Source organism: Equus quagga, chromosome 6, assembly GCF_021613505.1.
Source record: "Equus quagga isolate Etosha38 chromosome 6, UCLA_HA_Equagga_1.0, whole genome shotgun sequence".
NCBI classification, from domain to species: Eukaryota; Metazoa; Chordata; class Mammalia; order Perissodactyla; family Equidae; genus Equus; species Equus quagga.
The window spans coordinates 1,729,362-1,750,449 of NC_060272.1; the positions used below are offsets into that span (position 1 = coordinate 1,729,362).

The 21,088-nt window shown below is 41.0% G+C and overlaps 1 protein-coding gene across 2 annotated transcripts in view; it reads right to left on the reverse strand.

The window, feature by feature from the left end:
- Positions 1 to 21,088, reverse strand: part of CDC16 (cell division cycle 16) — a 35,481-nt gene that overhangs the window by 11,742 nt on the left and 2,651 nt on the right. The window contains exons 4-15 of one of the 2 annotated variants that reach the window (XM_046664079.1): positions 20,701 to 20,739; positions 20,230 to 20,370; positions 18,263 to 18,422; positions 17,195 to 17,286; positions 16,568 to 16,701; positions 15,364 to 15,443; positions 13,941 to 13,990; positions 12,970 to 13,043; positions 11,207 to 11,332; positions 4,722 to 4,874; positions 3,259 to 3,322; positions 710 to 771 (exon numbers count right to left, since the gene is read on the reverse strand). In XM_046664079.1, the coding sequence (XP_046520035.1) occupies positions 710 to 771; positions 3,259 to 3,322; positions 4,722 to 4,874; positions 11,207 to 11,332; positions 12,970 to 13,043; positions 13,941 to 13,990; positions 15,364 to 15,443; positions 16,568 to 16,701; positions 17,195 to 17,286; positions 18,263 to 18,422; positions 20,230 to 20,370; positions 20,701 to 20,739 (1,175 nt within the window). Of the gene's footprint in view, positions 1 to 709; positions 772 to 3,258; positions 3,323 to 4,721; positions 4,875 to 11,206; positions 11,333 to 12,969; positions 13,044 to 13,940; positions 13,991 to 15,363; positions 15,444 to 16,567; positions 16,702 to 17,194; positions 17,287 to 18,262; positions 18,423 to 20,229; positions 20,371 to 20,700; positions 20,805 to 21,088 lie in introns of both variants that reach the window. The other variant, XM_046664080.1, reaches the window with a different exon arrangement.

A 21,088-nucleotide genomic window follows, 5' to 3' on the forward strand; every position in this document is an offset into this window, starting at 1 on the left:
GGGATATCAGCTGTAGTCCTTTCGATGTTTGGCAGGAGACTACAACCGAACCTAATCCTTGACTCCTGGGCCTGTGCCCTACCAATAGCAAGGCCTCCTTCACAGGAAGACAGACCTCTCCCGGCAGGGGCGGCTGTAGAGTCCTGCCCTAAGGCAGAACACACTTCCCAAAGCTCTCTTGAATACCTGCCCTGTAAAATCTTTTGTGGAAAACAGGTCTTGTGCTCAATAAAGTTTGGGAAATTTACAGCTCATAATGCACAATAAAGACTCCAAGAAATCCTGAAATAGAAAAACCTATTAAATTTTGAGTAACCTAGACTTTCCCAAACTTATTTAACCAAAGAATTTATTTTTTAATCATTGTCTGTTTATCACAGCACAAAACTGGTATCTAGCGGAAAACAGTGAGTTAGAACACAGATGTGGTTTTCATTAGATCCTACTGTCCTAATTCTTCTAAACTAATTTTAAACACTAACATTTTTATAACCTAAGAAAAGTTACTAAAATTTCTAAAGTTTCCAAAATAAAACTGTACCAGCAGAGATAAAAAAATAATTATTTTGATGCTTGTTATAGCTCAGAAGCCAAGTACAAGAAAACTAGAGTAGAGGATCTCATAAAACAAAAATATGGAAAAGGCTACACAAAATTAAGTAAACTTTTAGTCACAAAGAATATTCTGGAAATGCTCTACTTCACTTACTTAAGTTTTCTGCAGACGTGCCCCAAGTTGTTCAACAAAGGTTCCCATTTGTCAACTGTCACCTAAAACACAGCAACATCAAGCCTGTGATTTACACACGTCACCTCTCAGCTTGGCCTGTCGCATCATTTCACACATCTGTGTGAGCTGGGCTCTCTCCTGGTGTTTGCACAGCACTAGGCAAGAGCGTCTGTTGGTTTTTCCATCTTTCTTTCCTACTCAACAAGCCTGCCTGAGGACTATTATTTTGTCAGCCAGCTCTGTTAAAGAGCCCACCTGTGCTGAAGTTGTTCAAATTTTGTATCTCCAGCCCAGAGCTTTCCATCTGCCTACTAAATATTTCCACTTAGAAATCTCACAAGCACTTCAAATTCAATGTGCCACATGCCAAACTCTTCTCCTCTCTCTCCTGCCATCCCAGCTCCCCAAACTCACATACTTCTGAGTGACCTGACACTCAGTCCACAGCACCCGTGTCATCCCTGACCCCAGAAAGCACAAAGGCTTGTTTATCAGCCTCCTCGGCACAACTCCAACCCCATTAACAAGCCTTGTCTGCGCCCAATCGTACAAGTCTGACTGTGCTCTTGTCCCACCACCTCAGGATAAGGTGCAAACTCTAACATCTTCTTCAAGGTCCTTAACGATCTACTCTTAACTCTCCGGCCCCATTTCTTGACATTCTCTGTGAACTCAAAATCCAAGCCATACTGAATCAGCTCGAAATCTGTACACACCATTCTCTACACCTGAAACACCCTTCTCCTCATATTTGCCTGCTAACGTCTGCTCATCTAGGACCGAGGTGTAAGATATTGTATCCAGAAGGCCTTCCTGACCACCCTCGAATCTGGGTGAACTGCCCGGTGTGGGTCCTCTATTTCCTCAAGCACTGCCCCTTTTGTGCACTGTATTATTACAGCCAATTCACTTATCCGCATTCCCCAACAGACCCGAGGGCAGGTAATACCAACCAGTTCCCTGTTGCCTGCCAACGCCTAGCTCAGAGCTCAGGACACAGTCGACACGCATTAAATAAGTCTGAACTGAATAAACAGACCCGAGCACAATCTCTACTCTCCACTCTGAGTGGGGCTCCAGGAGGCACAACCCACGTGAATGAAAACAAATCCTTTACGACTCTTACGCATGACTGCTCTCCTGTGGCTATTCTGACATTTACTGCAGTTTACAACTAAAGTTAAACCATATCCCTCCTCTTCATATAACTCTTTAATGGGCATTTTGACAGTTTTAATAGTATTGTGCTTTTGTACTTAAAACCATTACTTTAAATTTCTGTAAGACTCCAAAGTGCCTTGTCATCGAGGAAGATCGTCTCAACTTCAAGTGTGGTTTAAGACAGTATGTCTCAAACTTTTCTGTGCATGGGAATCACCTGCAGATCTTGCTAAAACTGCAATTTTGATTCAGTAAATCTGAGATTCTGCACTTCTAATGAGCTCCCAGATGATGCTGGTACAGCTGGTCTAAGTTGAGTAGAAAAGTCCTAAGGTATTCAATTCTTTGAAAATTATCAAAGTGCTAAGTGGCAACCCTATATTGACAAAAACACATGTTATCCAGACCACCCAAGAGTGAGCTGTGGAAGAACCTGCTTTACAAACATATATGTGCAAACACACAGAAATACAGTGTTTTAAGTTCATATGACAAAGAAGAGACCAAAATAAACACAGCTGGGTCTATGGGGACAGGCAGACTGCCACCTGACAGGGACCCCAAGGGAGCTGTGTGAGTCTCAGTAAAGAGGAACTAGCAGGCAAGGAAGATGTGGGCCGTGGCCAGTGTGCCCACACAGGAAGAGAATGAAGCTGGAAAGTGACGATCAAACAGACTAAACCAAATATAGCTATGAATAAAATGAATCAGGAACCAGAAGGGCAGCAAAATGCAAATCCTTACCTACAGAAGTTTACAGTATCTAAAATTGTCATTATTTTAAAATAATACCAATGTATACACATCCACGTAGAGCACAAATTCATGGAGTACATCTCTCATACAACAGAACCTAGCTAAACATTTCCAACACTGAAAGATCCACATACATACTAAGTACAAGGTAAGGAAGAGCAATGACAGGTCTGAACTGGAATGACATCTAGCCCTGTTCCTGCAGAAGTGGGACCCACTACTTACTTACCCATTAATCAAAGATGAGGCTCTTTTAAGTTCTAGAGAAGGACATACTCTGTTACCTGCTACAGTTCCCAACAGTTTCCACTAACCATCACATATTCCCTGCATCAAATAATCATCAAATATACTCTGACTACTCCCACACACCAAAACCAGAGTCTCTTAAGCAAACAGCAGACACTGGTCTCCCCTTAGAAACAAACTCATTTGTGCCATGTAGTACAACAGCTGACTGCCTGACCATTCAAAAACTGACAGACATTCATTATGACAAATATCAGGCTATTATCTTCCAGGCAAGATGACTGTTCGTCTATGCTATTTCTCTCATTCAAAGTAAAAACACTCAGGAGTATGTGTCTATTTATAGATACTACAAAGAATACCTCATTCCCAATTGCTTTAATTTTTTCCAAAGCATCGAGAAACCATTTTTCTGCTGTTTTCCATCTAAAATAGAAGGAAAAAAGGTTGCAGGTTATTCAAAATTAGCAAGTATAAACACTTTAAGAAAAAATGTTAACGTCTCTTTCTAGTAACAGTGAAATAAATGAGGTCGGCTTCTGTAAAGAGTTTACTGAAACTCAGATTCATGTCAGATGAGTGGTTAACCTCATGGCAGTGCCTCCAGGAGACAGCGGCTCTCTCTCCTCGGGATGGTGCTCTACGCAGCCACTGTGGACACTGCTGTGGTGACTGTTAACCACCACTCCCAGCAGAAGCACAGGCTCAGCTTCCTACAAACCCGTGGTCACACTTCACCAAGTGTTCAGCATAAACCTGTCTTATATGCGCTTCTGTTTAATGACAGCTTGTCCAACAACGCTGTTGACTCATTAACGCTGAACTCACGGCCAACATCACACAACCCTGGCCTCAGCAAAGCCCCCCAACACGTGTACTTTCTCCAAGCACATCGTGGCCTTCCTGTGCTTGGGAACATGAGACAGCATTTCAGCACTATGCTTCGGGACCATCTTAAACAGCAAAATCGCCAACAAAAAGCACAAAAATGTGAAAAATGTGGCAAAAAATAGACTGCAAAAAGCACACTTGTTTACAGTGTGAGAATGGAAACAAGAAGGCAGAGCATCACCTTGCTGACCTCAGCTAGGAGCACACACGTCTGCCTACATGAGAGCACCTAGGGGCCGACCCTTGGTTACGAATAGATTGACAGTATATTAAAATTATTACTACACATTATAAAAAAGCCCCAAACTTTCTTTTATAAATACTAGATAACCCAATTTTTAGAGCACTACAGTAGTACTAATTTACTGTTTTTAAGTTTATGTATAATTAGTGCAAAGGACTATAGATATTTTTGTCTTTGAGTACGACAGTGAATTACTTATTCTATAAATGTCCAAGGCTGGAGTAATGCCTCAATTGACCAGGAAGCTCAGAGATTGGGCCATTTAATTATTTTAATTTTTGGATTAACTGGCAACTAAACAGAAAACATTTTTGTTTCAAAATTGTGGAAAATCCCTCTCAACTGTATGAATCCAACTCCTAATCAACAAGGAGATGACTAAGGATTCTGAAGTGCCTCCTGAGGGGCTCAGTGACTTGGCAGAGCTGGCAGCAATGCCCAGTCTTGGAACTAAGAGCCTGTGGAAGCCCAGATCTGAGGGGACCAGCATCTGGGTTCGGCATTTTTAAAGAAATCCAATATAACACTTTCTGTTTTATTTCTTAAATGTCCACCTCCTTCTCCTAAAATGTACACGTTTAAAAATAAAAATCACCTGGAGAGTCACTCGGACATGTTATGCTCTAGCGACTGAGGTTTCACTCTGTTTACAAAAAGGACATTGAATGGGTGTTGCCTCGCGGTACTTACTCTCCATTTTGAAACGCAACCACTCCAACCTCGTGCATAACAAAAGGGTCTTCTGGTGCAACACTTAGAGCTTGGCCAAAGAATCTTTCAGCCAATTTTGAGTTATTGGTCAATCCGTATTCTAATCCGATATAGAGCATTGGCAAATGGCACCTAAAAATATTGGAAAATTTCATATATTCAACACGAAAAATTAATTCCTGCTGAATTATAAAGTTTATCATCTTCAAATCTTGTCTGCAAAATAATTCAAACATAGCCAAAAACAGAGTGTTTACTTTTTCCCTAACACTTCATTTAGTGAACGTCTAATGATTTTTAGACTAATCAGCTGCCACTTCTAGAATCTATCAGCAACCTAGTCACTTTTATTTTTCATTATTCTACAGCAGAAAAACAAACACAAAACCCTCTGAAGCAGAAGGGCGTGTCTCTGCTGCCTGCCCTCCTCTAGCCCCAGCCTAGACTGTCTTTCTCCTTCTCCTTTATCAGCTCAGCACATTAATGCATCATGACTGTGTTCAAATCCCACTTCCCTTTACACAGCTGCTTCTGACTTTCTAACCCAAATGGCAATCCCTGTGTGGACTCCCAGTGTATCAGTTATTATCAGTTCTACACCAAAGACTTCTGAACTATGTCATGCACATTCTATTTTCATACCTATAAAGAGTTCTAGGCACAGAGCAAGTACTGCAGAAGGATGGATCTGAGAACATCAATAAATACTGACTGTTGTATGCGCACTGGTTCTAATGTAGATCACGACTCAAGAGTCGACCATCTACAGAAGGGCCATGAAGAGCCCTCTACACGTGTTTACCTGGAGGAAGAACTTCTGACATGGCAAGGTAAGGACCTCCAAAAATCTACTCCTCCATAAGAGCAACAAGAACACTGCCAAAAGTTGTCAAAATAAACTTTCAGAACTTTGCAAGTTAACCAAAGGCTTACAACAATCTGAGGAGTGTTTACTCTAGAAATCAGCCAAGTCTCAGTAAGAACCGCAAACTTTGTGATGTTTTAACTTGTCCTATTCCCATCTCCCTTTTCCCAGTTCCACAGTAGCCTAGAAAACCAGCAGCCTCGCAGCCACTGGAGACAACAGAATGAGTCTGGAGCTCCTGAAACACCCCAAAGAGAACTGTCACTATTTGACCCATCTGGCAGCTCTCTGGAAAAGTCCCACTCACAGCCTGTCTTTATTTGATCTGACTGAGACCACCGGGTGAGAAAAGATCTATCCCCAGGGCATTCATTGAAAACAATCAGCAGTAACTATTTAACATTAACCTGAGGCAGCTATACCAGTCCAGGCAAACAAGAGGCTGGCCAAAGACTTAAAAGGAAATCTGGGTGATAAGATGTCCACAGGGGGCTTTGAAGAGCTCCCAAATTCCTGGGGATCCAGAAGGCCGCGCACATGTACAGAGCTGTGTGCATGCACAGGAAAGACCAGAGAAGGCCCTAATCTCTCACCCCTGGCTGACCTGAGGCCCAGAACAAGCAGGAAGTGAAGACTAACACAGCTGTCAACTACAGGAACCTGAAGGCAGGCGCCACTAGAGGTGTAGGGTCCCTCCCACCAAAGGCAGGCCCTACTAGAGGTGCACGGTCCTTCCAAAAAGAGGGGAAGACTTACTGGTTTGAGACATAAAAGGAAACCACTAAGCCAACTGAGCAGAGGCCTCAGTGGCCTCAGATGACAAAGGACAGAGACAGTACACAATTAGTCCAGCAAAGTCATAACAAACAGCAACAACAGCAAACCCTGAGGTGGGATTGGGTAAATCTGATTTCCAGAAATCCCACATTATATTACTTTAAATGTCCAGTATCAAAAAATAAAGAGACATGTAAAGAAACGGGAAAGTATGGCAAGAGAGACGGGAGGAAAGCAGTCTACAGAAACTATCCCGGACGAAGACCCAAAGCTGGACTTACCAGACAAACACGTTAAATATTCAACCAACTAAAGGGAATCATGTCCACAAAACCAAAGTATGAGAACAATGTCTAACCAAACAGAACAACAACAAAGACATAAAAATTGTAACAAAGAACCAAACAGAAGGTCTGGAGTCAAAAAGCAAAATAACAAAAAATTCACTAGAAAGGTTCAACAGCAGTTTGAACAGGCAGAAACATCAGTGAACTTGAAGACGGGTCAACTGAGATTATTCAGTCTGCAGAAGTAAGAGAAAAAAGAACGAAGAAAAGCAAACAGAGCCTGAAAGACCTGTGGACACACCAAGCACTCCAGCATACTCGTAAGGAGAGCCCAGAAGGCAGAGGGAGCAAGTAGGGGCAGAAGGGACATTTGAAACAAAAGAACATGCTGGCCAAAAACATCCCAAAGCTCAAAAAACCTGAGGCTAAACTTCAAGAGATCCACATCTAGACAAGCCATAGTCCAACCACTGAAAACAAAAAGAGAACCTTTAAGTAAGAAAACACAACCAGTAACGTACAAGAGATCCCCAATAAGATACACACCCAACTTCTAACCAAACACCTGGAGGCCAAGAAGGTAGATGGATGACACTCACAGTGCTGAGAGAAAAGAACACCAACCAAGAATTTCATATCCAGCAAACTATTCTTTGAAAATGAAGGTGAAATTAAGACTTTCCCAGGGAAATGAAAACTAAGAAATGTTGGTGCAGGCTTGCCTTCTAAGAAATACTAAAGGAGCTTCAGGCTGAAAGGAAATGACTCGAGACAGTAAGTCAAATGCACAAGAAAAAATAAAGAATACCAGTAAAGGTGATTATGTAATTATAAAAGAAGGCACAAACGTATACTTATTCTTCTCTAACGGACATAAAAAGCAACTGTATGAAACAGTATGCATATAACTGTATTCCTGGGCCTGTCATATACAGAAGTGCAATGCTTACCAATAACAGCACAGGATGGGTGAGGGCAAAGCTGTAGCATAGGAAGGAAGACACCAGATAGTACCTTAAATCCACAGGAACAAATGAAGAGAACCAGAAATGGCAAATGAGAAGGATAATACAATAAATGCTATAAATTATACTGGCTCTCCTCAAAGCTTCTTTGAAAAACAAAATTACATGCAGTAACAATTATAACAGTGTATAACAGAGAATTTGCAGCTAGCCGACCTGCCAACAAGAACTTCTAAAGGGAGTCCCTCAGGCTGAAATGAAAGGCACTAGACAGTAACTCAAATCCACACAAAAAGTAAAGAGTTTAGTAAAAGTAACCACACACGTAAATATAAGACAGTATATCTTTGTTTGCAACTCTTTTCCTCTGATTTAAAAGACAACTGACGCAATAAATCATAAATCTGTTGATGAGCTTACCATGTATAAAACGTAATCTGCATGACAAAACTAGCACAAAGGAGGTGGGAGAACAGAGCCAGGGTAGACTACATTTTTTGTATACTATCAAATTAAGTTGGTGTGGTAAAGAAAGAAATCTATTTGGTCTTCATCCTGGGTTGTCCTGCAGCCTGTGTGGTTTCCTGAGTGACAGGAGCATCTTTTTGTTACTTATAATGAGCCCCCTTTGATCACACCTGCATTTATGCTCACGGAGGTAACTTAGGGCCTCAGTTGGGGCTGGTCAGGATGGGGCTGGTCACCAGAAAGACCTAGTGACCAGAGGGCTGGGACTCTCCGTCTCATCACTGCCCTCCTGGGAAGTGGAGGGCTGGAGACTGAGCTCCACAAAAGCTCCTGAACAACAAGATCTGGAGAGTTTTCAGGCTGGTGAGCACATCAGGGGCTGGAAGGGCAATGTGCCCAGGGGAAGGGAAACTCCACACACCATGAGAAAAATACTGTAGGAAAAACCAGGAAATTAAAACAGTACATTACAAAATACCTCATGCAAAAGAAGGCAGTAACAAGGAATAGAAGAACAAAAAACACTTGAGACATATTAAAAAACAGAGCAAAATGGCTAAAATAAATCCTACTGTATCTGTATTTACATTACACATAAATAGATAAAACTCCGTCAAAAGGGAAGAAATTGGCAGAAAGGGTAATAAAACCACGATCCAACTATATGTTGTCTACAAGAGATATACTTCAGATTTAAAGACACGAACAAGTTGAAAGTAAAAGGATGGCAGACACACCGTGCAGACAGTAACAAAGGAGCTGGCATGACTATACTAACATCAGACAAAACCGACTCAAGACAAAATCTGTTACCAGAGACCACGAAGGACATGTGATAAGGATAAAATAATCGATCCATCAAGCCCTAACAACGGAGACTCAACACATGAGCAAAACCTTCCAGAATTGGAGAGACAAATAGACCATTCAACTAGAATAGCTAGAGACTTTAATACTCCACTTGCAATAATGAACAGAATAACTAGGCAAAAGACCAACAAGGAAACAGAAGATATGAACAACACCCTAACGGAACTGGACTAAGGGACAGGTACAGAACACTGCACCCAACAAGAGCAGCGCTCTCAAGCGCCCCTGAAACAGCCTCTAGGACAGATCATGTCAGGTCATAAAACAGGCCTCAGCAAATTTAAAAGGACTGAAATCACACAAAGCATGTTCTCCAACCACAACGGAATTAATTAGAAATCGTAACAGAAGGAAATGTGGGAAATTCACAAACATTTGGAAATTAAATAACACACTCTTAAATAACCGACTCAAAGAAGAAATCATAAAGGAAATTCTGAAATCGTTATGTAATTTCAAACATTTACCCAAACACACGGCACGTCAAGAGAAGGCAAAGCTGTTCTGATGGGAAAGTGAAATTGAGAGAAAAATAATGCTTACCTTACCTTGATGAATTGAAAATGAGATAAAGTTTGTTAGATTAGGAAACGAAGGTATTAATCACATCATTAATTATCATTGGTTGTGATGCTTAGCTGGGAACTAACTAATAACTAGTAATAACTATCTGGGTTTGTGAGGACCCAGAAGAGCACAAAAAAATTAGCAGACCCTAGTATGTGCTCCCAAGAAACACCTCACAGTAAGTTATCGAGATTCTTTTTGCCAACTTCTCAGACTGATAGACTTGGGGTACATGCAGACACTGGAGCCAAGCTTCAGAAGCTGCCTCACACACGTGGGTGAACACGATGGAGCAACCTAGACAGGTATGAGGCCGTTCAGGTGGATCAGTAACTGGTTAAACAATTTTAACCTGGAGGATCATTGCCAGTAACATGTAGTGTTATCGACCGAACATGTGTGCCCCCAGATTCATGTTAAGCCCCAACCCCCTGTGGCCATTTTTGGAGAGGGCCTGTGAGGAAATGATGAAGGCTGAAAGCAATCACCTGGCTGGGGCCCTTCTGGGAGAAGACCAGCGCTCGCTCCGCCACGTGAGGACACGGGGAGGCTGCCGTCTGCACATCAGGAAAGGCTCTCACCAGGAACCAAATGGCCAGCACCTTGACGTGAGACTTCCCAGCCCCCAGAGCCAGGAGGAAATGAACTTCTGCTGTTTAATCACCTAGTCTATGGTGTTTTGTTATGGCAGCTGAGATGACTAATAACACAAGGAGCTAGGACCTTTACAACATTTTTGTGGATGACTAGGCAGATACAAAAGTCACACATACCAAACTTAATATAACTAAAAAAGCTGGGGATCATGAATACTTCAAATGCACAACGGGTTGCAAAATGACTCTCAGAGTCTGAAAAGGTCAATCAAACCAGCGAGACGAAACTGAATACAGATAAATCAATCTCACTCCTGAATACCACAAGCAGACATATTAAGGTGCTGACTTTTATTAAGTGTTTTCTGTCAGATACTGTTCAAAGCCTTTAATTGTTTTTATCTCAATGACTCCTCACAATAAGCCCAGAAGGAGTACTGTTATTCCTATTTTTCAAGAGGGCACATAATTGGCCAAGATCATCAGGCAGTCTGTCTCCAGATCAGCCTCTGAACTATCGCACTCCCCCTATCTCTCCAGAGGGGGAGGCGGCCCAACGAAGAACACTGCGAGGCGTAAGCAACAGCAAGCCCAAAGAGTCACAGGATTGGCAACAACACTCCATTCCCCAAAGTAACATACTCCACTTCCATCAGTTAATATCAATACATTCACTATTGATATAAATCTAGAACACTGGCAAATACAGTCCTGCACTACCACTAAGCCACATCAAATACCTTTTGGACATAAACACACTATAAATAATTTTGCTCAAGAATACTTTCAGTCTTGCACAAGCACGTGAAACACAACTTCCATCCTCATCTGTTCCTGGCCTGATTCCTTGTGCCCTTCTGGGCTGGGTATGATCAAGTGCTGGGAAATCACTGCACCAGCTTCTTTCCCCCTTAACTTCCATAGTTATTTCACTACCACAAGCTACTAACAAGGTGCAAGTAAGATATTTTTGTTTAGCAACCGAAGGGCGGTGACAGTAATAAGAGAAATTCCATTTTGTTGGCACAAACAGCCCTCCATGGAGCTGACGCCATCCGCTCCACCGCACCCTTTCATCAGCTGTGCCGCTGTGAAGTACGCAGCCATTGCCTGGTCGTGCTCGCTCTCCACCGCGAACGAGTGCCCATACGCGATCCACGCGGGCCCGTAGGTCTTCTCAAGAGTCGTAGCTTTGCTAAAACAGAAGATTTCATTCAAGTAATATAATATTTATTAAGTTGTTAAGTAAATTTTATGTAAGCTGATGGCTTCAAGAACATTAGACTTAAGTAAATACATGAGCTGTCAACATATTAAATACTAATGTAACATTTGTGCTAATTCACTTGAAATAAAAGAATGTTTAGCAGCACAAGCAAAATTTTAAGAAATTTTAGGAGTTCCACAACTTGTTACGTACCATAGTCGAACCAAGTAGCATTGTGTATAGAATTTACGAATGTTACTTAATCCAGGAGCCTCAATTTACAACCTAGTAAAGGGTGGTAGCAGCCGCCGCTTAATGAGGGACCGTTGTGTGCCAGGCACGCGTTAGATCCTTACACATATCACCTAACCCTAGTTAACTCCCACGATAAAATATTACTTATATTCTAGAGATAAGTACACTGAGGCTGGAGAAATTAAGTGGCGTCCTACGGATGGTTCACCCTGGCTCCAGGGACTGGGCTACACTGTCACCAACAGTCTTAAATCAGTGGACACAGTGGTGACCCCAACAAGGAATAAAGAGAACATATCACAAAACATAGAAAATACAAATGGTGAGATTCCCACTTCCTAGCATTTTATTTTCTAAGTTTTTTTTACCCCAATAGTCCCTGTTTCAGGTAGAGTCCATCACTGTATAAGCACACTAAATCAAAGAAGCACAACTCAGAGGAGCTATTACAACACAAATCATCTTCCCACTCCAGGAAAAAGCACACAAGTTTTTCTAAAATGCTTAATACTCAACTAACCAGAGAGCACGCCCTATTTTCTTCCGAGTGCAAGATCCTTTCGTGTCATCTGATCAATTTTCCTAGCAATCCTGGGATACAAGTATCACATCATTCCCATTTTAGAGAAGGAAAAAAAAGAGGGTCAGAGATAAACTTTCCCAAGGATTAGAGCTAGTAAGTGGCAGAACATGGATTAGAATTCAAGTCTGTGTCCAAACTTTATGTGCTTTCCCTTAGAACTATTTTCTATTTTGTTCACATGGAGGAAGTCAAAATCATGATTATATTTTAAACCTTCAGTAATTAATTCTCCGTATACTAGACATTTTTCTATACTTGAATAATTGAGTAAAACTGGTTAAGTAACTTGCTTTGGCTGCATGGAGCTCCTTAAGCTCAAACCACAGCAGATCCTTAATATAAACCAGGTCACTGTCCCAAGAATTCTGCTTTACAGTCACATTTGGTACCTAACCCATGTAAAATTTCACTTAATTTCACACTATTAACATAAGAAGTCCTAAAAGTAAAAGGTTAGTAGCATCTCTGTAAATGAAAAACAGAACCTTTCAAAGTACATTATTCTCTATTGTTCATATTTATTCTCCTTTACAATAAAAATTTAAATACATTATAAGTTCCCTGGGAACAAGGTCTATCTACACCACTGATAACTTTCATCTCCCCTCATGACATCTTATAAAGAGCAAGGCACACAACTGACGGAACTGAACTGAATCTGCAGATGGTGTCTACTCTTTCACACTGCTTTCAGAGTACTTTCAACCACTTGTTACTGCATTAAAGCAGAAGCAGGAAGTCACCTCCTACAGATTCACTACAGAGAGAGGAAGACGATAATTCATACCTGAGATATCTTCTGGCATGTTCATTTTTATGACCAACCATGAGATAATAGCATCCCACTGCAAACCAAGATACCTACAAAGTTCAAAATTCACCATGACCAAAGAAGTCAACTGGAATTAGAAATCTCTAACAAATTAAGCCAGAGGGGGACTAGAAGTCCCATCACATATTCTGTGTATTCTAGCTCACATTAGAAACTTCTCGGGCACAGCCTGTCTCTTAAGGGTCCTGGATGAAAGAGGACAGTCCCCACAGCTCCTCCCAGGGTGCCCTCCATCACCCCCTGCACCTGCTGACTCAAGGGGAGGCTCCTGAACACCTGCTGGTTCAAAAGCCAGCCTCGGTCTGGCCTCCCACCTGCACTGGGCCCCTGGCTCAACCCTGGTTCCACCAGGTTCCACCTCGTCAGCTGATCTCTCTTGCGCTGGTTTTGCCTCTTTATAAATTATTTTCACACTGGTCTAGTAAGCAGATTTTTGTCTGAGACTTAGACCCTGATTCCAGACTTTTGTCTTTAAGGACACAGTTCCTGATTCCATTTTCAATTTCTAGGTCTTAATTCTGATTCATGGTAGCTTGGAAGATTCAAAGATTCAATCAGCGCAAAATTCAGTAAGTCGTCTTAGAGATGTGAGAAAGCTACCAAGCAGCTATCAGCTTTCCTTATGAGAGGTGGGAGGGCAACTTGCACTTTCAATTCTTTATTTTTCTCTTCTTTTCTAAGCATTTTTAAATAATAAGCATATATAATTTCTATAATCAGAAAAGAATAAAGATTTTTGTTTCAAGTTGTTTTGGTATACCAAAAAAATACCTTCATAGAATGAAAAAGTTAATGCTGCTTCTAATTATCACAAGCACCAGGAGATTCTGCTCCAACACCTTAAAATAAAACATGATTTGCTTGGACTCAAATACACTAGCTAAGTATTTTATTTGTGTAAGATAAAAAGGATTATATTTACTTACAGGATTACTAGGATATAAATCCACCAATTTATGAGAGAGATAGAAAAGTTCTACATTAGGGAAAAAGAAAAAAAGAATAAAATTACTCATATCAAATCAATTTGAAGATACGACTTCCCTCCAGTTACAACTCTTCACAATCATATAAATTGTGTTTTCACAGCAACAATTTCATACTTTTCTTTCTTTCTAGATACAAAATCCATTTACCTAATGAAATACAGAAATTCCACGGGGCAGATACCACAGCTGCTTCATTCAAACCCAATCCCCCCAACTCCTAACCCTGTGCCAGATCCATAAGTGGGCACTGAGTGCCCGCTGAGTGACTGGAAGACTGGACAAACGGCACATGATAAAGCACTTGACGTGCTTAAGAGGTTATGTCAAAGAGCTTCATCTATCTTACAAACCCATGCCGCTTGCTCGATGGGCCTGTTATGGACAATCTTAACCACAACCGATACGGTTGAGCAAACACCTAAGTTTATCAAATCAGCAAGATGATTTCCTCTTGAGCAACGTGTAAGTCCTAGCACGTCAGGATGACGACTCCTGGGTGCAGACTCGGATTCCTGAGACCAGGCAGCCAGCAAGTACGCACTGCACACGGCAAGCTTCCAGGAGGCGCAAGGCTGCTGGTCCACAGACCATACGCTGAGCAGGAGGTGCAGTTGGATGTTCTCCTCTCGACAGAGCTCACTGTTGTTTAAAAGATTTAAGGGCGAATACAGTCCAAACACACGTAACGTTTCTGAGATGTTAAAATATGGAAAACACGAGCCAAAACTTTGCCCCCTTCCAATTTCTAAACAGTCACTGACTCTTGCCTTATCAGTTTTCTTGAGAATTTTACAAACACACAAAAAAGGCAAACCTGCCACCCAACACTCTAAAGCTAACATATCAAAACCACAAATTATACTTGAGAAAAGGAAAAGGGATAAAGAAGTAGAGTGCTCTGGGGCCGGCCCCTTAGCTGAGTGGTTGAGTTCGTGTGCTCCGCTTCAGCAGCCCAGGGTTTCGCCGGTTCAGATCCTGTGTGTGGACCCAGCACCCCTCGTCAGGCCATGCTGAGGTGGCGTCCCACACGGAAGAACTAGAAGGACCTACAACTAGAATGTACACCTATGTACTGGGGGGCTTTGGGGAGAAGAAAAAAAAAAGAGGAAGATTGGCAACAGATGTGAGCTCAGGGCCGATCTTTAAAAAACGGAAAACAAGAAGTAGAGTGTTCTGTTGGGATAACAGAATAACTGTTGGTCACTTTGAAAAGCATCTCTTCCCCTAGCTGTTACTATTATAGAACTCCATCATGCTGTTACCTGCAATCTCAACTATCCAGGACTCATGAGACAAAATTTCAAGGGTTACAGAAGATTTTTTTGTCTTAAAAATTATTTTAATTTAAAAAAATTCTTACCATTTGCTTTATTCAGCTCCACAAGTGTCCCTATATGTACAGGTAAACAATTTGCATGGAAAGGATCTTTTTCCATTACTCTGAAAGTTAAAGCAACACATTACTACCCCAGACACAGTATGTAACAGCGCTCATCCTAATTAGCTACGTTTAAAGTCATTACGACACGATGTACAAAACTGTGGGTTATAATACTTTTTTAACTCCATTATCTTCAGGTTGGTTCAGTTAAGGCAATGATTAGGTTCAAGTGAAAGGGAAAATTCTGGTTTATTTAGAAGGAATAAAAATGATCACATACATTTACTTTAAATCAGTAGAACTGTAACACATCAAACAGGGAGTCTAATTATTTAGAAACATCAAAAACAATATAAAATATTAAACAGACCACAAGTATTTGTCAATTAAAATTTTTGTGAATAAGGGGCCGGCCCACTGGCGCAGCGGTTAAGTTCACATGTTCCGCTTCTCAGCGGCCCGGGGTTCACCGGTTTGGATCCCAGGTGCGGACATGGTACCGCTTGGCACGCCATGCTGTGGTAGGCGTCCCACATATAAGTAGAGGAAGATAGGCACAGGTACGGATGTTAGCTCAGGGCCAGGCTTCCTCAGTAAAAGGAGGAGGACTGGCAATAGTTAGCTCAGGGCTAATCTTCCTCAAAAAAAAAAAAGAGAGGAAAAAAAAAGAACTAAATCCTAATCTTCTATTTAAAAAAAAAAATCTTTGTGAATTTAAGGATTTTAAGCAACCCCAAAGATACGTTAAAAATAGTTACATAATTTGGCTAATGGACAAGCTGGAACTATGTACACTGGGAAACTAGTGTGGGAGGAAACGGCTTGGCTAGTTGGTGAGCTTGACTGAGCACCCAGTATCTATAGGGTTTTATTAGTCTCTACTTTAACAAAGAATGGATTTTATAAAATTATGTGCCAGAATAGTATTTCCAAACTTGAAATTATCAAAGACTGTGAGGAGGGACATGTATATCCCCAAGTTACTGGAATAAACCTATAAATGTGCATAAATCTGTACCTATAAATTGCTTTTTTAAGATAGCACTCCCTTTGGTATTCTGCAAATGGTAAAGACAACTTAAATTACCATCAGTTAGAGATTACTCAGAAAGCACGTTCAATGCATTCTTAGGTAAAATGGACTGAACTCTGTTTCTACTCAAAAGTGAGTGGATATACTTACACAGAAGTAAGTTTGTAGCACATTTTAAAATCACAGTTATAATAATGCCTTTCAGCTAAAGACACGACCACATCCAGATTCTCCTGCAAACCATCTGCAGACTGAGGGATGACAGTTTCACTAGGCTTATTATACTGAAACAGACAAATGCAAACACACTCAATGAGCAGCGTCACGGCAAAAGGCAAACTCGATGGGCCCAAGTGTTTCAAGATTTACACAAGGACATGTGTGAGCCTCTGGGAACTTTCAACTTCAAGTCTCATCAGTCCTCCTCTCAATAAGTTCAATTCTCTTCTCAATTCTATCACAGAATTCCACAGTAGTAAGTATTTTACAAAGTTCAGGAAGCATCAGAAAAAAATGTTCATTTTCATGCAACATCATTCCATTTATCTGACAATTCAATCTCTTAGTAAAAGGAGTCCCTGGGAGGGAGACAGATGTTTTTGGAAGCTGTTTTAGGAATCATATCACATATTTTAAATAATCTAAATCTATTCTTGCAAATGGGCTAAATTAATAAAAATTCACTTTTGAAAATTTAACTAGTAAAAGAATAGAGGCCAAACTTAATGAAAGAAATAAGATATTCACATAAGGCAAATACTTTCTATTTTTACTTACCTTCTTTAATTTGTTCTCAAATAGAAAACGTAGCAATTCCTGTTCCTCAGTACAGAGCTTGCTAAGAGGTAGTGACTCAAGAAGTTCTTTTTCTTAAAAATGTTGAGAAAAAAAGAATGTCCTCAATATTTATGGAGGAAAAAAAATCAGCAGCAAAAAACATTCTTCTATATTTCTTGGTCTAAGTACATCAAACTCAAAACAGAAAGGAACAAGATCAAAATGCACTAGAGAAAACTAAGACAGTGGTTCCAGACCCCGGTGACGGGGACCACGGGGGGCTGTGCCAGGGAGCCTGCAGGGGACGCTGTTTACCCCCCGACTCGAGAACCACCAGACCAGCTTCCCAGCCCAGCACCAGTGACACCTGTGTGGACAGTGCCCTGTTGTTGCCTGTCCTACGCACCACAGGACGTTTGCAGGATGTGGGGCCACTGCCCATTAGATGCTAGTAGAACCTCCCGCCCTCCATCCCCAAGCGACAATCAAAAATGTCCCCTGGGGGGCAAAATCACCCTGGGTGAGAACCACTGAACTAGGCTAAAATGCATTTGAAGCCCTTTAACACAACATCCCCATTTTCTCTCTGCTTCTCTCGCTTATCGACCTCATATCACTGCCAACAAGCTAGGTCAAGAGTTCTTGGCCCTTGTTGTACCTGAGGATCATCCGGGAGCTTTAAACCATGTGACACCAGAGCTCCACCACCAGAGACGCTGATTCAACTGGTCTGGAGTTGGGACCTGCACAATGTTTTTAAAGCTCCTCAGGGATTACAAGCGTAGGCAGGTCGAGAGTCACTGAATCAGATATGAAATCTTGGTTTATGCTACCTCACATCAATTCTCAGAAAGATGGCCCCATCACATCAGTCCCTCAAGACTCCAACGGCAAGAGGCACTGCACATAGCGTACTTTGCAATGTGCCTCACACACGAAGACATTAAGGAAGTTAACAGGTCTGTTTAAACCTGCAGATAGCCTGCTCTTGATTCCACAGACTTCAGAGAAATAAACAATCCAAACAATATTAATTGTGCTAAACATAAAACACCTGAGTTTCCAAACCTTCTTGGGCTGTCAACATGTGGTGTGACGTTAAAAGATCAAATGCTTCAAAACAGTAGACATCGAGCTTCAAAGCTTCTTTATAGCTGTAGGTCGCTAGGGTTCGGTTATCCAGAGCATCATAGATTTTCCCTCGTAAAAGACAAATAGAACTCTTTATCTGTTGGAAAAATATGATGAATCACATACTCAGTTGATACTTCTAAATTTAAATTTTGATCAAAAATCATATATTATGCAAAGGCTGAGACTTTTTACATCTAAAAGAATCCGTTCCATCCTGTCAGACACGGTATGAATTAACAAAAACATGAAAGAACTTCTCTCATCTATCTTCCCTAGGCTCTCCTCGCCTCAGCAAATCTTCAGAACCAGTGTGCGTGTCACTGCTGCCCTGCTCTTTACTTGTTCTGTCTCCAGTAGGGCGACGATCAGAGACAGCCACAGAGCATACGTACACTACATCAAACTTAAGACAGTTTGACAGGTAGATCTCAGTGAGAGGACCTTCGTAAATACCAGAAAACTGGCAGCACCATAGCACAGCGGTGAGAAGCACGGCTCTCTGGGACTAGACGGACCTGAGTTCACACCCCAGCTCAGACACTTACGAGTGACCCTGGACAGGGACTCGCCCTCTCTTGCCTCCCTTTCCTCTCCTTATCTAATGTGCAGGCTCAGAAAGGACTGGAGGTGACCCTTTCTGCACAGGAGCCCATGGCAAGGTGCTCTCACAGCGGCCACATGACTACTATTAGCAAGACGATGTAGAAATCTGATTTATTTCCAGACTCTAAACCTCAAGAAACACGTCACTGAGCTTAAAGATGACCCACAGATGAGCAGCTAAAATTGGTAAAGGGATGAAGAGTCATCATAAAAATCAAAATTTAAAAAATATTGGAGGACATTGTGAGAGAACCTTAGACCTATGCAATATCCTACGAGTTGTAAAAAAAAAAAAAAGTCATTTCATAAAATAATGCACTACAAATAAATCACACATTTCTTAGACATAAGTTAATGGATAAGACATCCAAAAATAATAATACCGAGCTCCCTCATAAATGCATTTCTTAGCAGAAAACTGAATGTGCTTCATAGTACATAAATTAATACACAAACACTTCAAAAGAAAAAAAAGAGAGAGGGAGAGAGAAAACACCTAAGAATGTAGCATTCCTACCTTTTTGAGGTGAAAAGTAGGGTAACCAAGTCCCTTCCTAAGTAAGTTATAAAGAATAACCAGGGGAATAGAGGAATCAGTGGGTGACAGCTAACAGGCACAGGGTTTATTTCTGGAGTAATAAAAACATTCTAGAATTGATTGTGATGAGGGGTGTACAGTTCCGTGAATACATTAAAAGCCATCGACCTGTACACTTTAAATGAATGAATTGCATGGTATGTGAATTATATCTCAAGAAAGCTGCTAACAAAAGAAAAGAATAACAGCCCAGATTAGTAATCTGACTGTGGTATCATTTATTATGTTACATTATTTAATCTCTGCCAGCAAAGAATTTGCAATTTCACGCAGATATAAATTATACAAACTGAAATACACAAAATAACATAAATAGTAAGACCAAACCACTCCCTGGAAAAAAAGAAACAATCTCAAGTAATCACAGTTTCTTGGGGGTAGGTACAAAACACTGTTGAAACACACTAAGAAGGGGAAAGATGCCGCCACCTCTGGGGAGTAGTTTAAGGCATCAGATATGAGAAGGAAGACCTCAAGTCAGTCTATTTCAGATTCAAGCATCTGAGGACAAAATTAGAGCTTCCAAGTGATGGCTTAGAAACGTACTGGAATCTTTTTGGATTTTGGTGGGCAATAAGTAAGTTGGCAACCAAACTGCTTTAACATGGTTACACTCAAGCAAGTAAAAGAAGAGGATTTATGTTTGTCATGTCATGTGGGTAGTTTTTACTGATGCTACTGACGCCTGTTTATTACTTACTGAGGACTGTGACATCTCCCAGTCACTGGAGGGGTCTTTCAAGCCACTTTCATCCTTTAAGTATTTTTCAAATAGTCTTTTGTTGATTGGCTCCTCCATGTCAAGAATATCAAGAGCCTGCTGATGCTCTTTTGCAGCATACTATGCAGAAAACAGAAATACCATTTATTATCCATGACTTCTAACACTAGATGTACACAAAAATACTATAGATTTTAACAGGTTAATATTAATCCCACTCATTATTTAAATTTAACACGTCTAAAGTTGAATTTTCTTCATGCACGTCAGCTTCTACTAAATGGAGAATCAATATCTTATAGCAAACAATACTGAAGAAAAGAACATTTCCTCATGAAATACTTTACTAATCTGCCAAGCTCCATCACTAGAATTCTCACACACGAGGGATGCACAGCATCCATACAATTAAACTTTTACCAAAGAAAAACGAACTTAGAGCATACTTACATGGCATCTAGCTGCAAGATAACGACATGCTTCATACAACTGGAACGAAATTAGTCTATTAAAAGAGTGGTCAAGATAATGTACATCTTCACTCTAAAAGAAAACTATAAGCATGGCATGAAGAAAGTTATTTTCATCGTTTTTCCTTTTACTCTTGCAGAGAAAAAAATCCAGTCTTTTTAACTTTCATACTCATCAACAATCTGTTTACCAGGCACCAAGGATTCAAAAAGGAGTAAGGACCTGCCCTCAAGGGGTTATAGCAAGGCAGACATGAACACCGCACATAGTTTCTTTCATAAACTAGGAAGAAGGGCATGAGAAGTGCGGCCAGCTGAAGGACACATCTGCAGGGAAAGGATAAGTCAGGAGCTGTCAGCATTCCAGG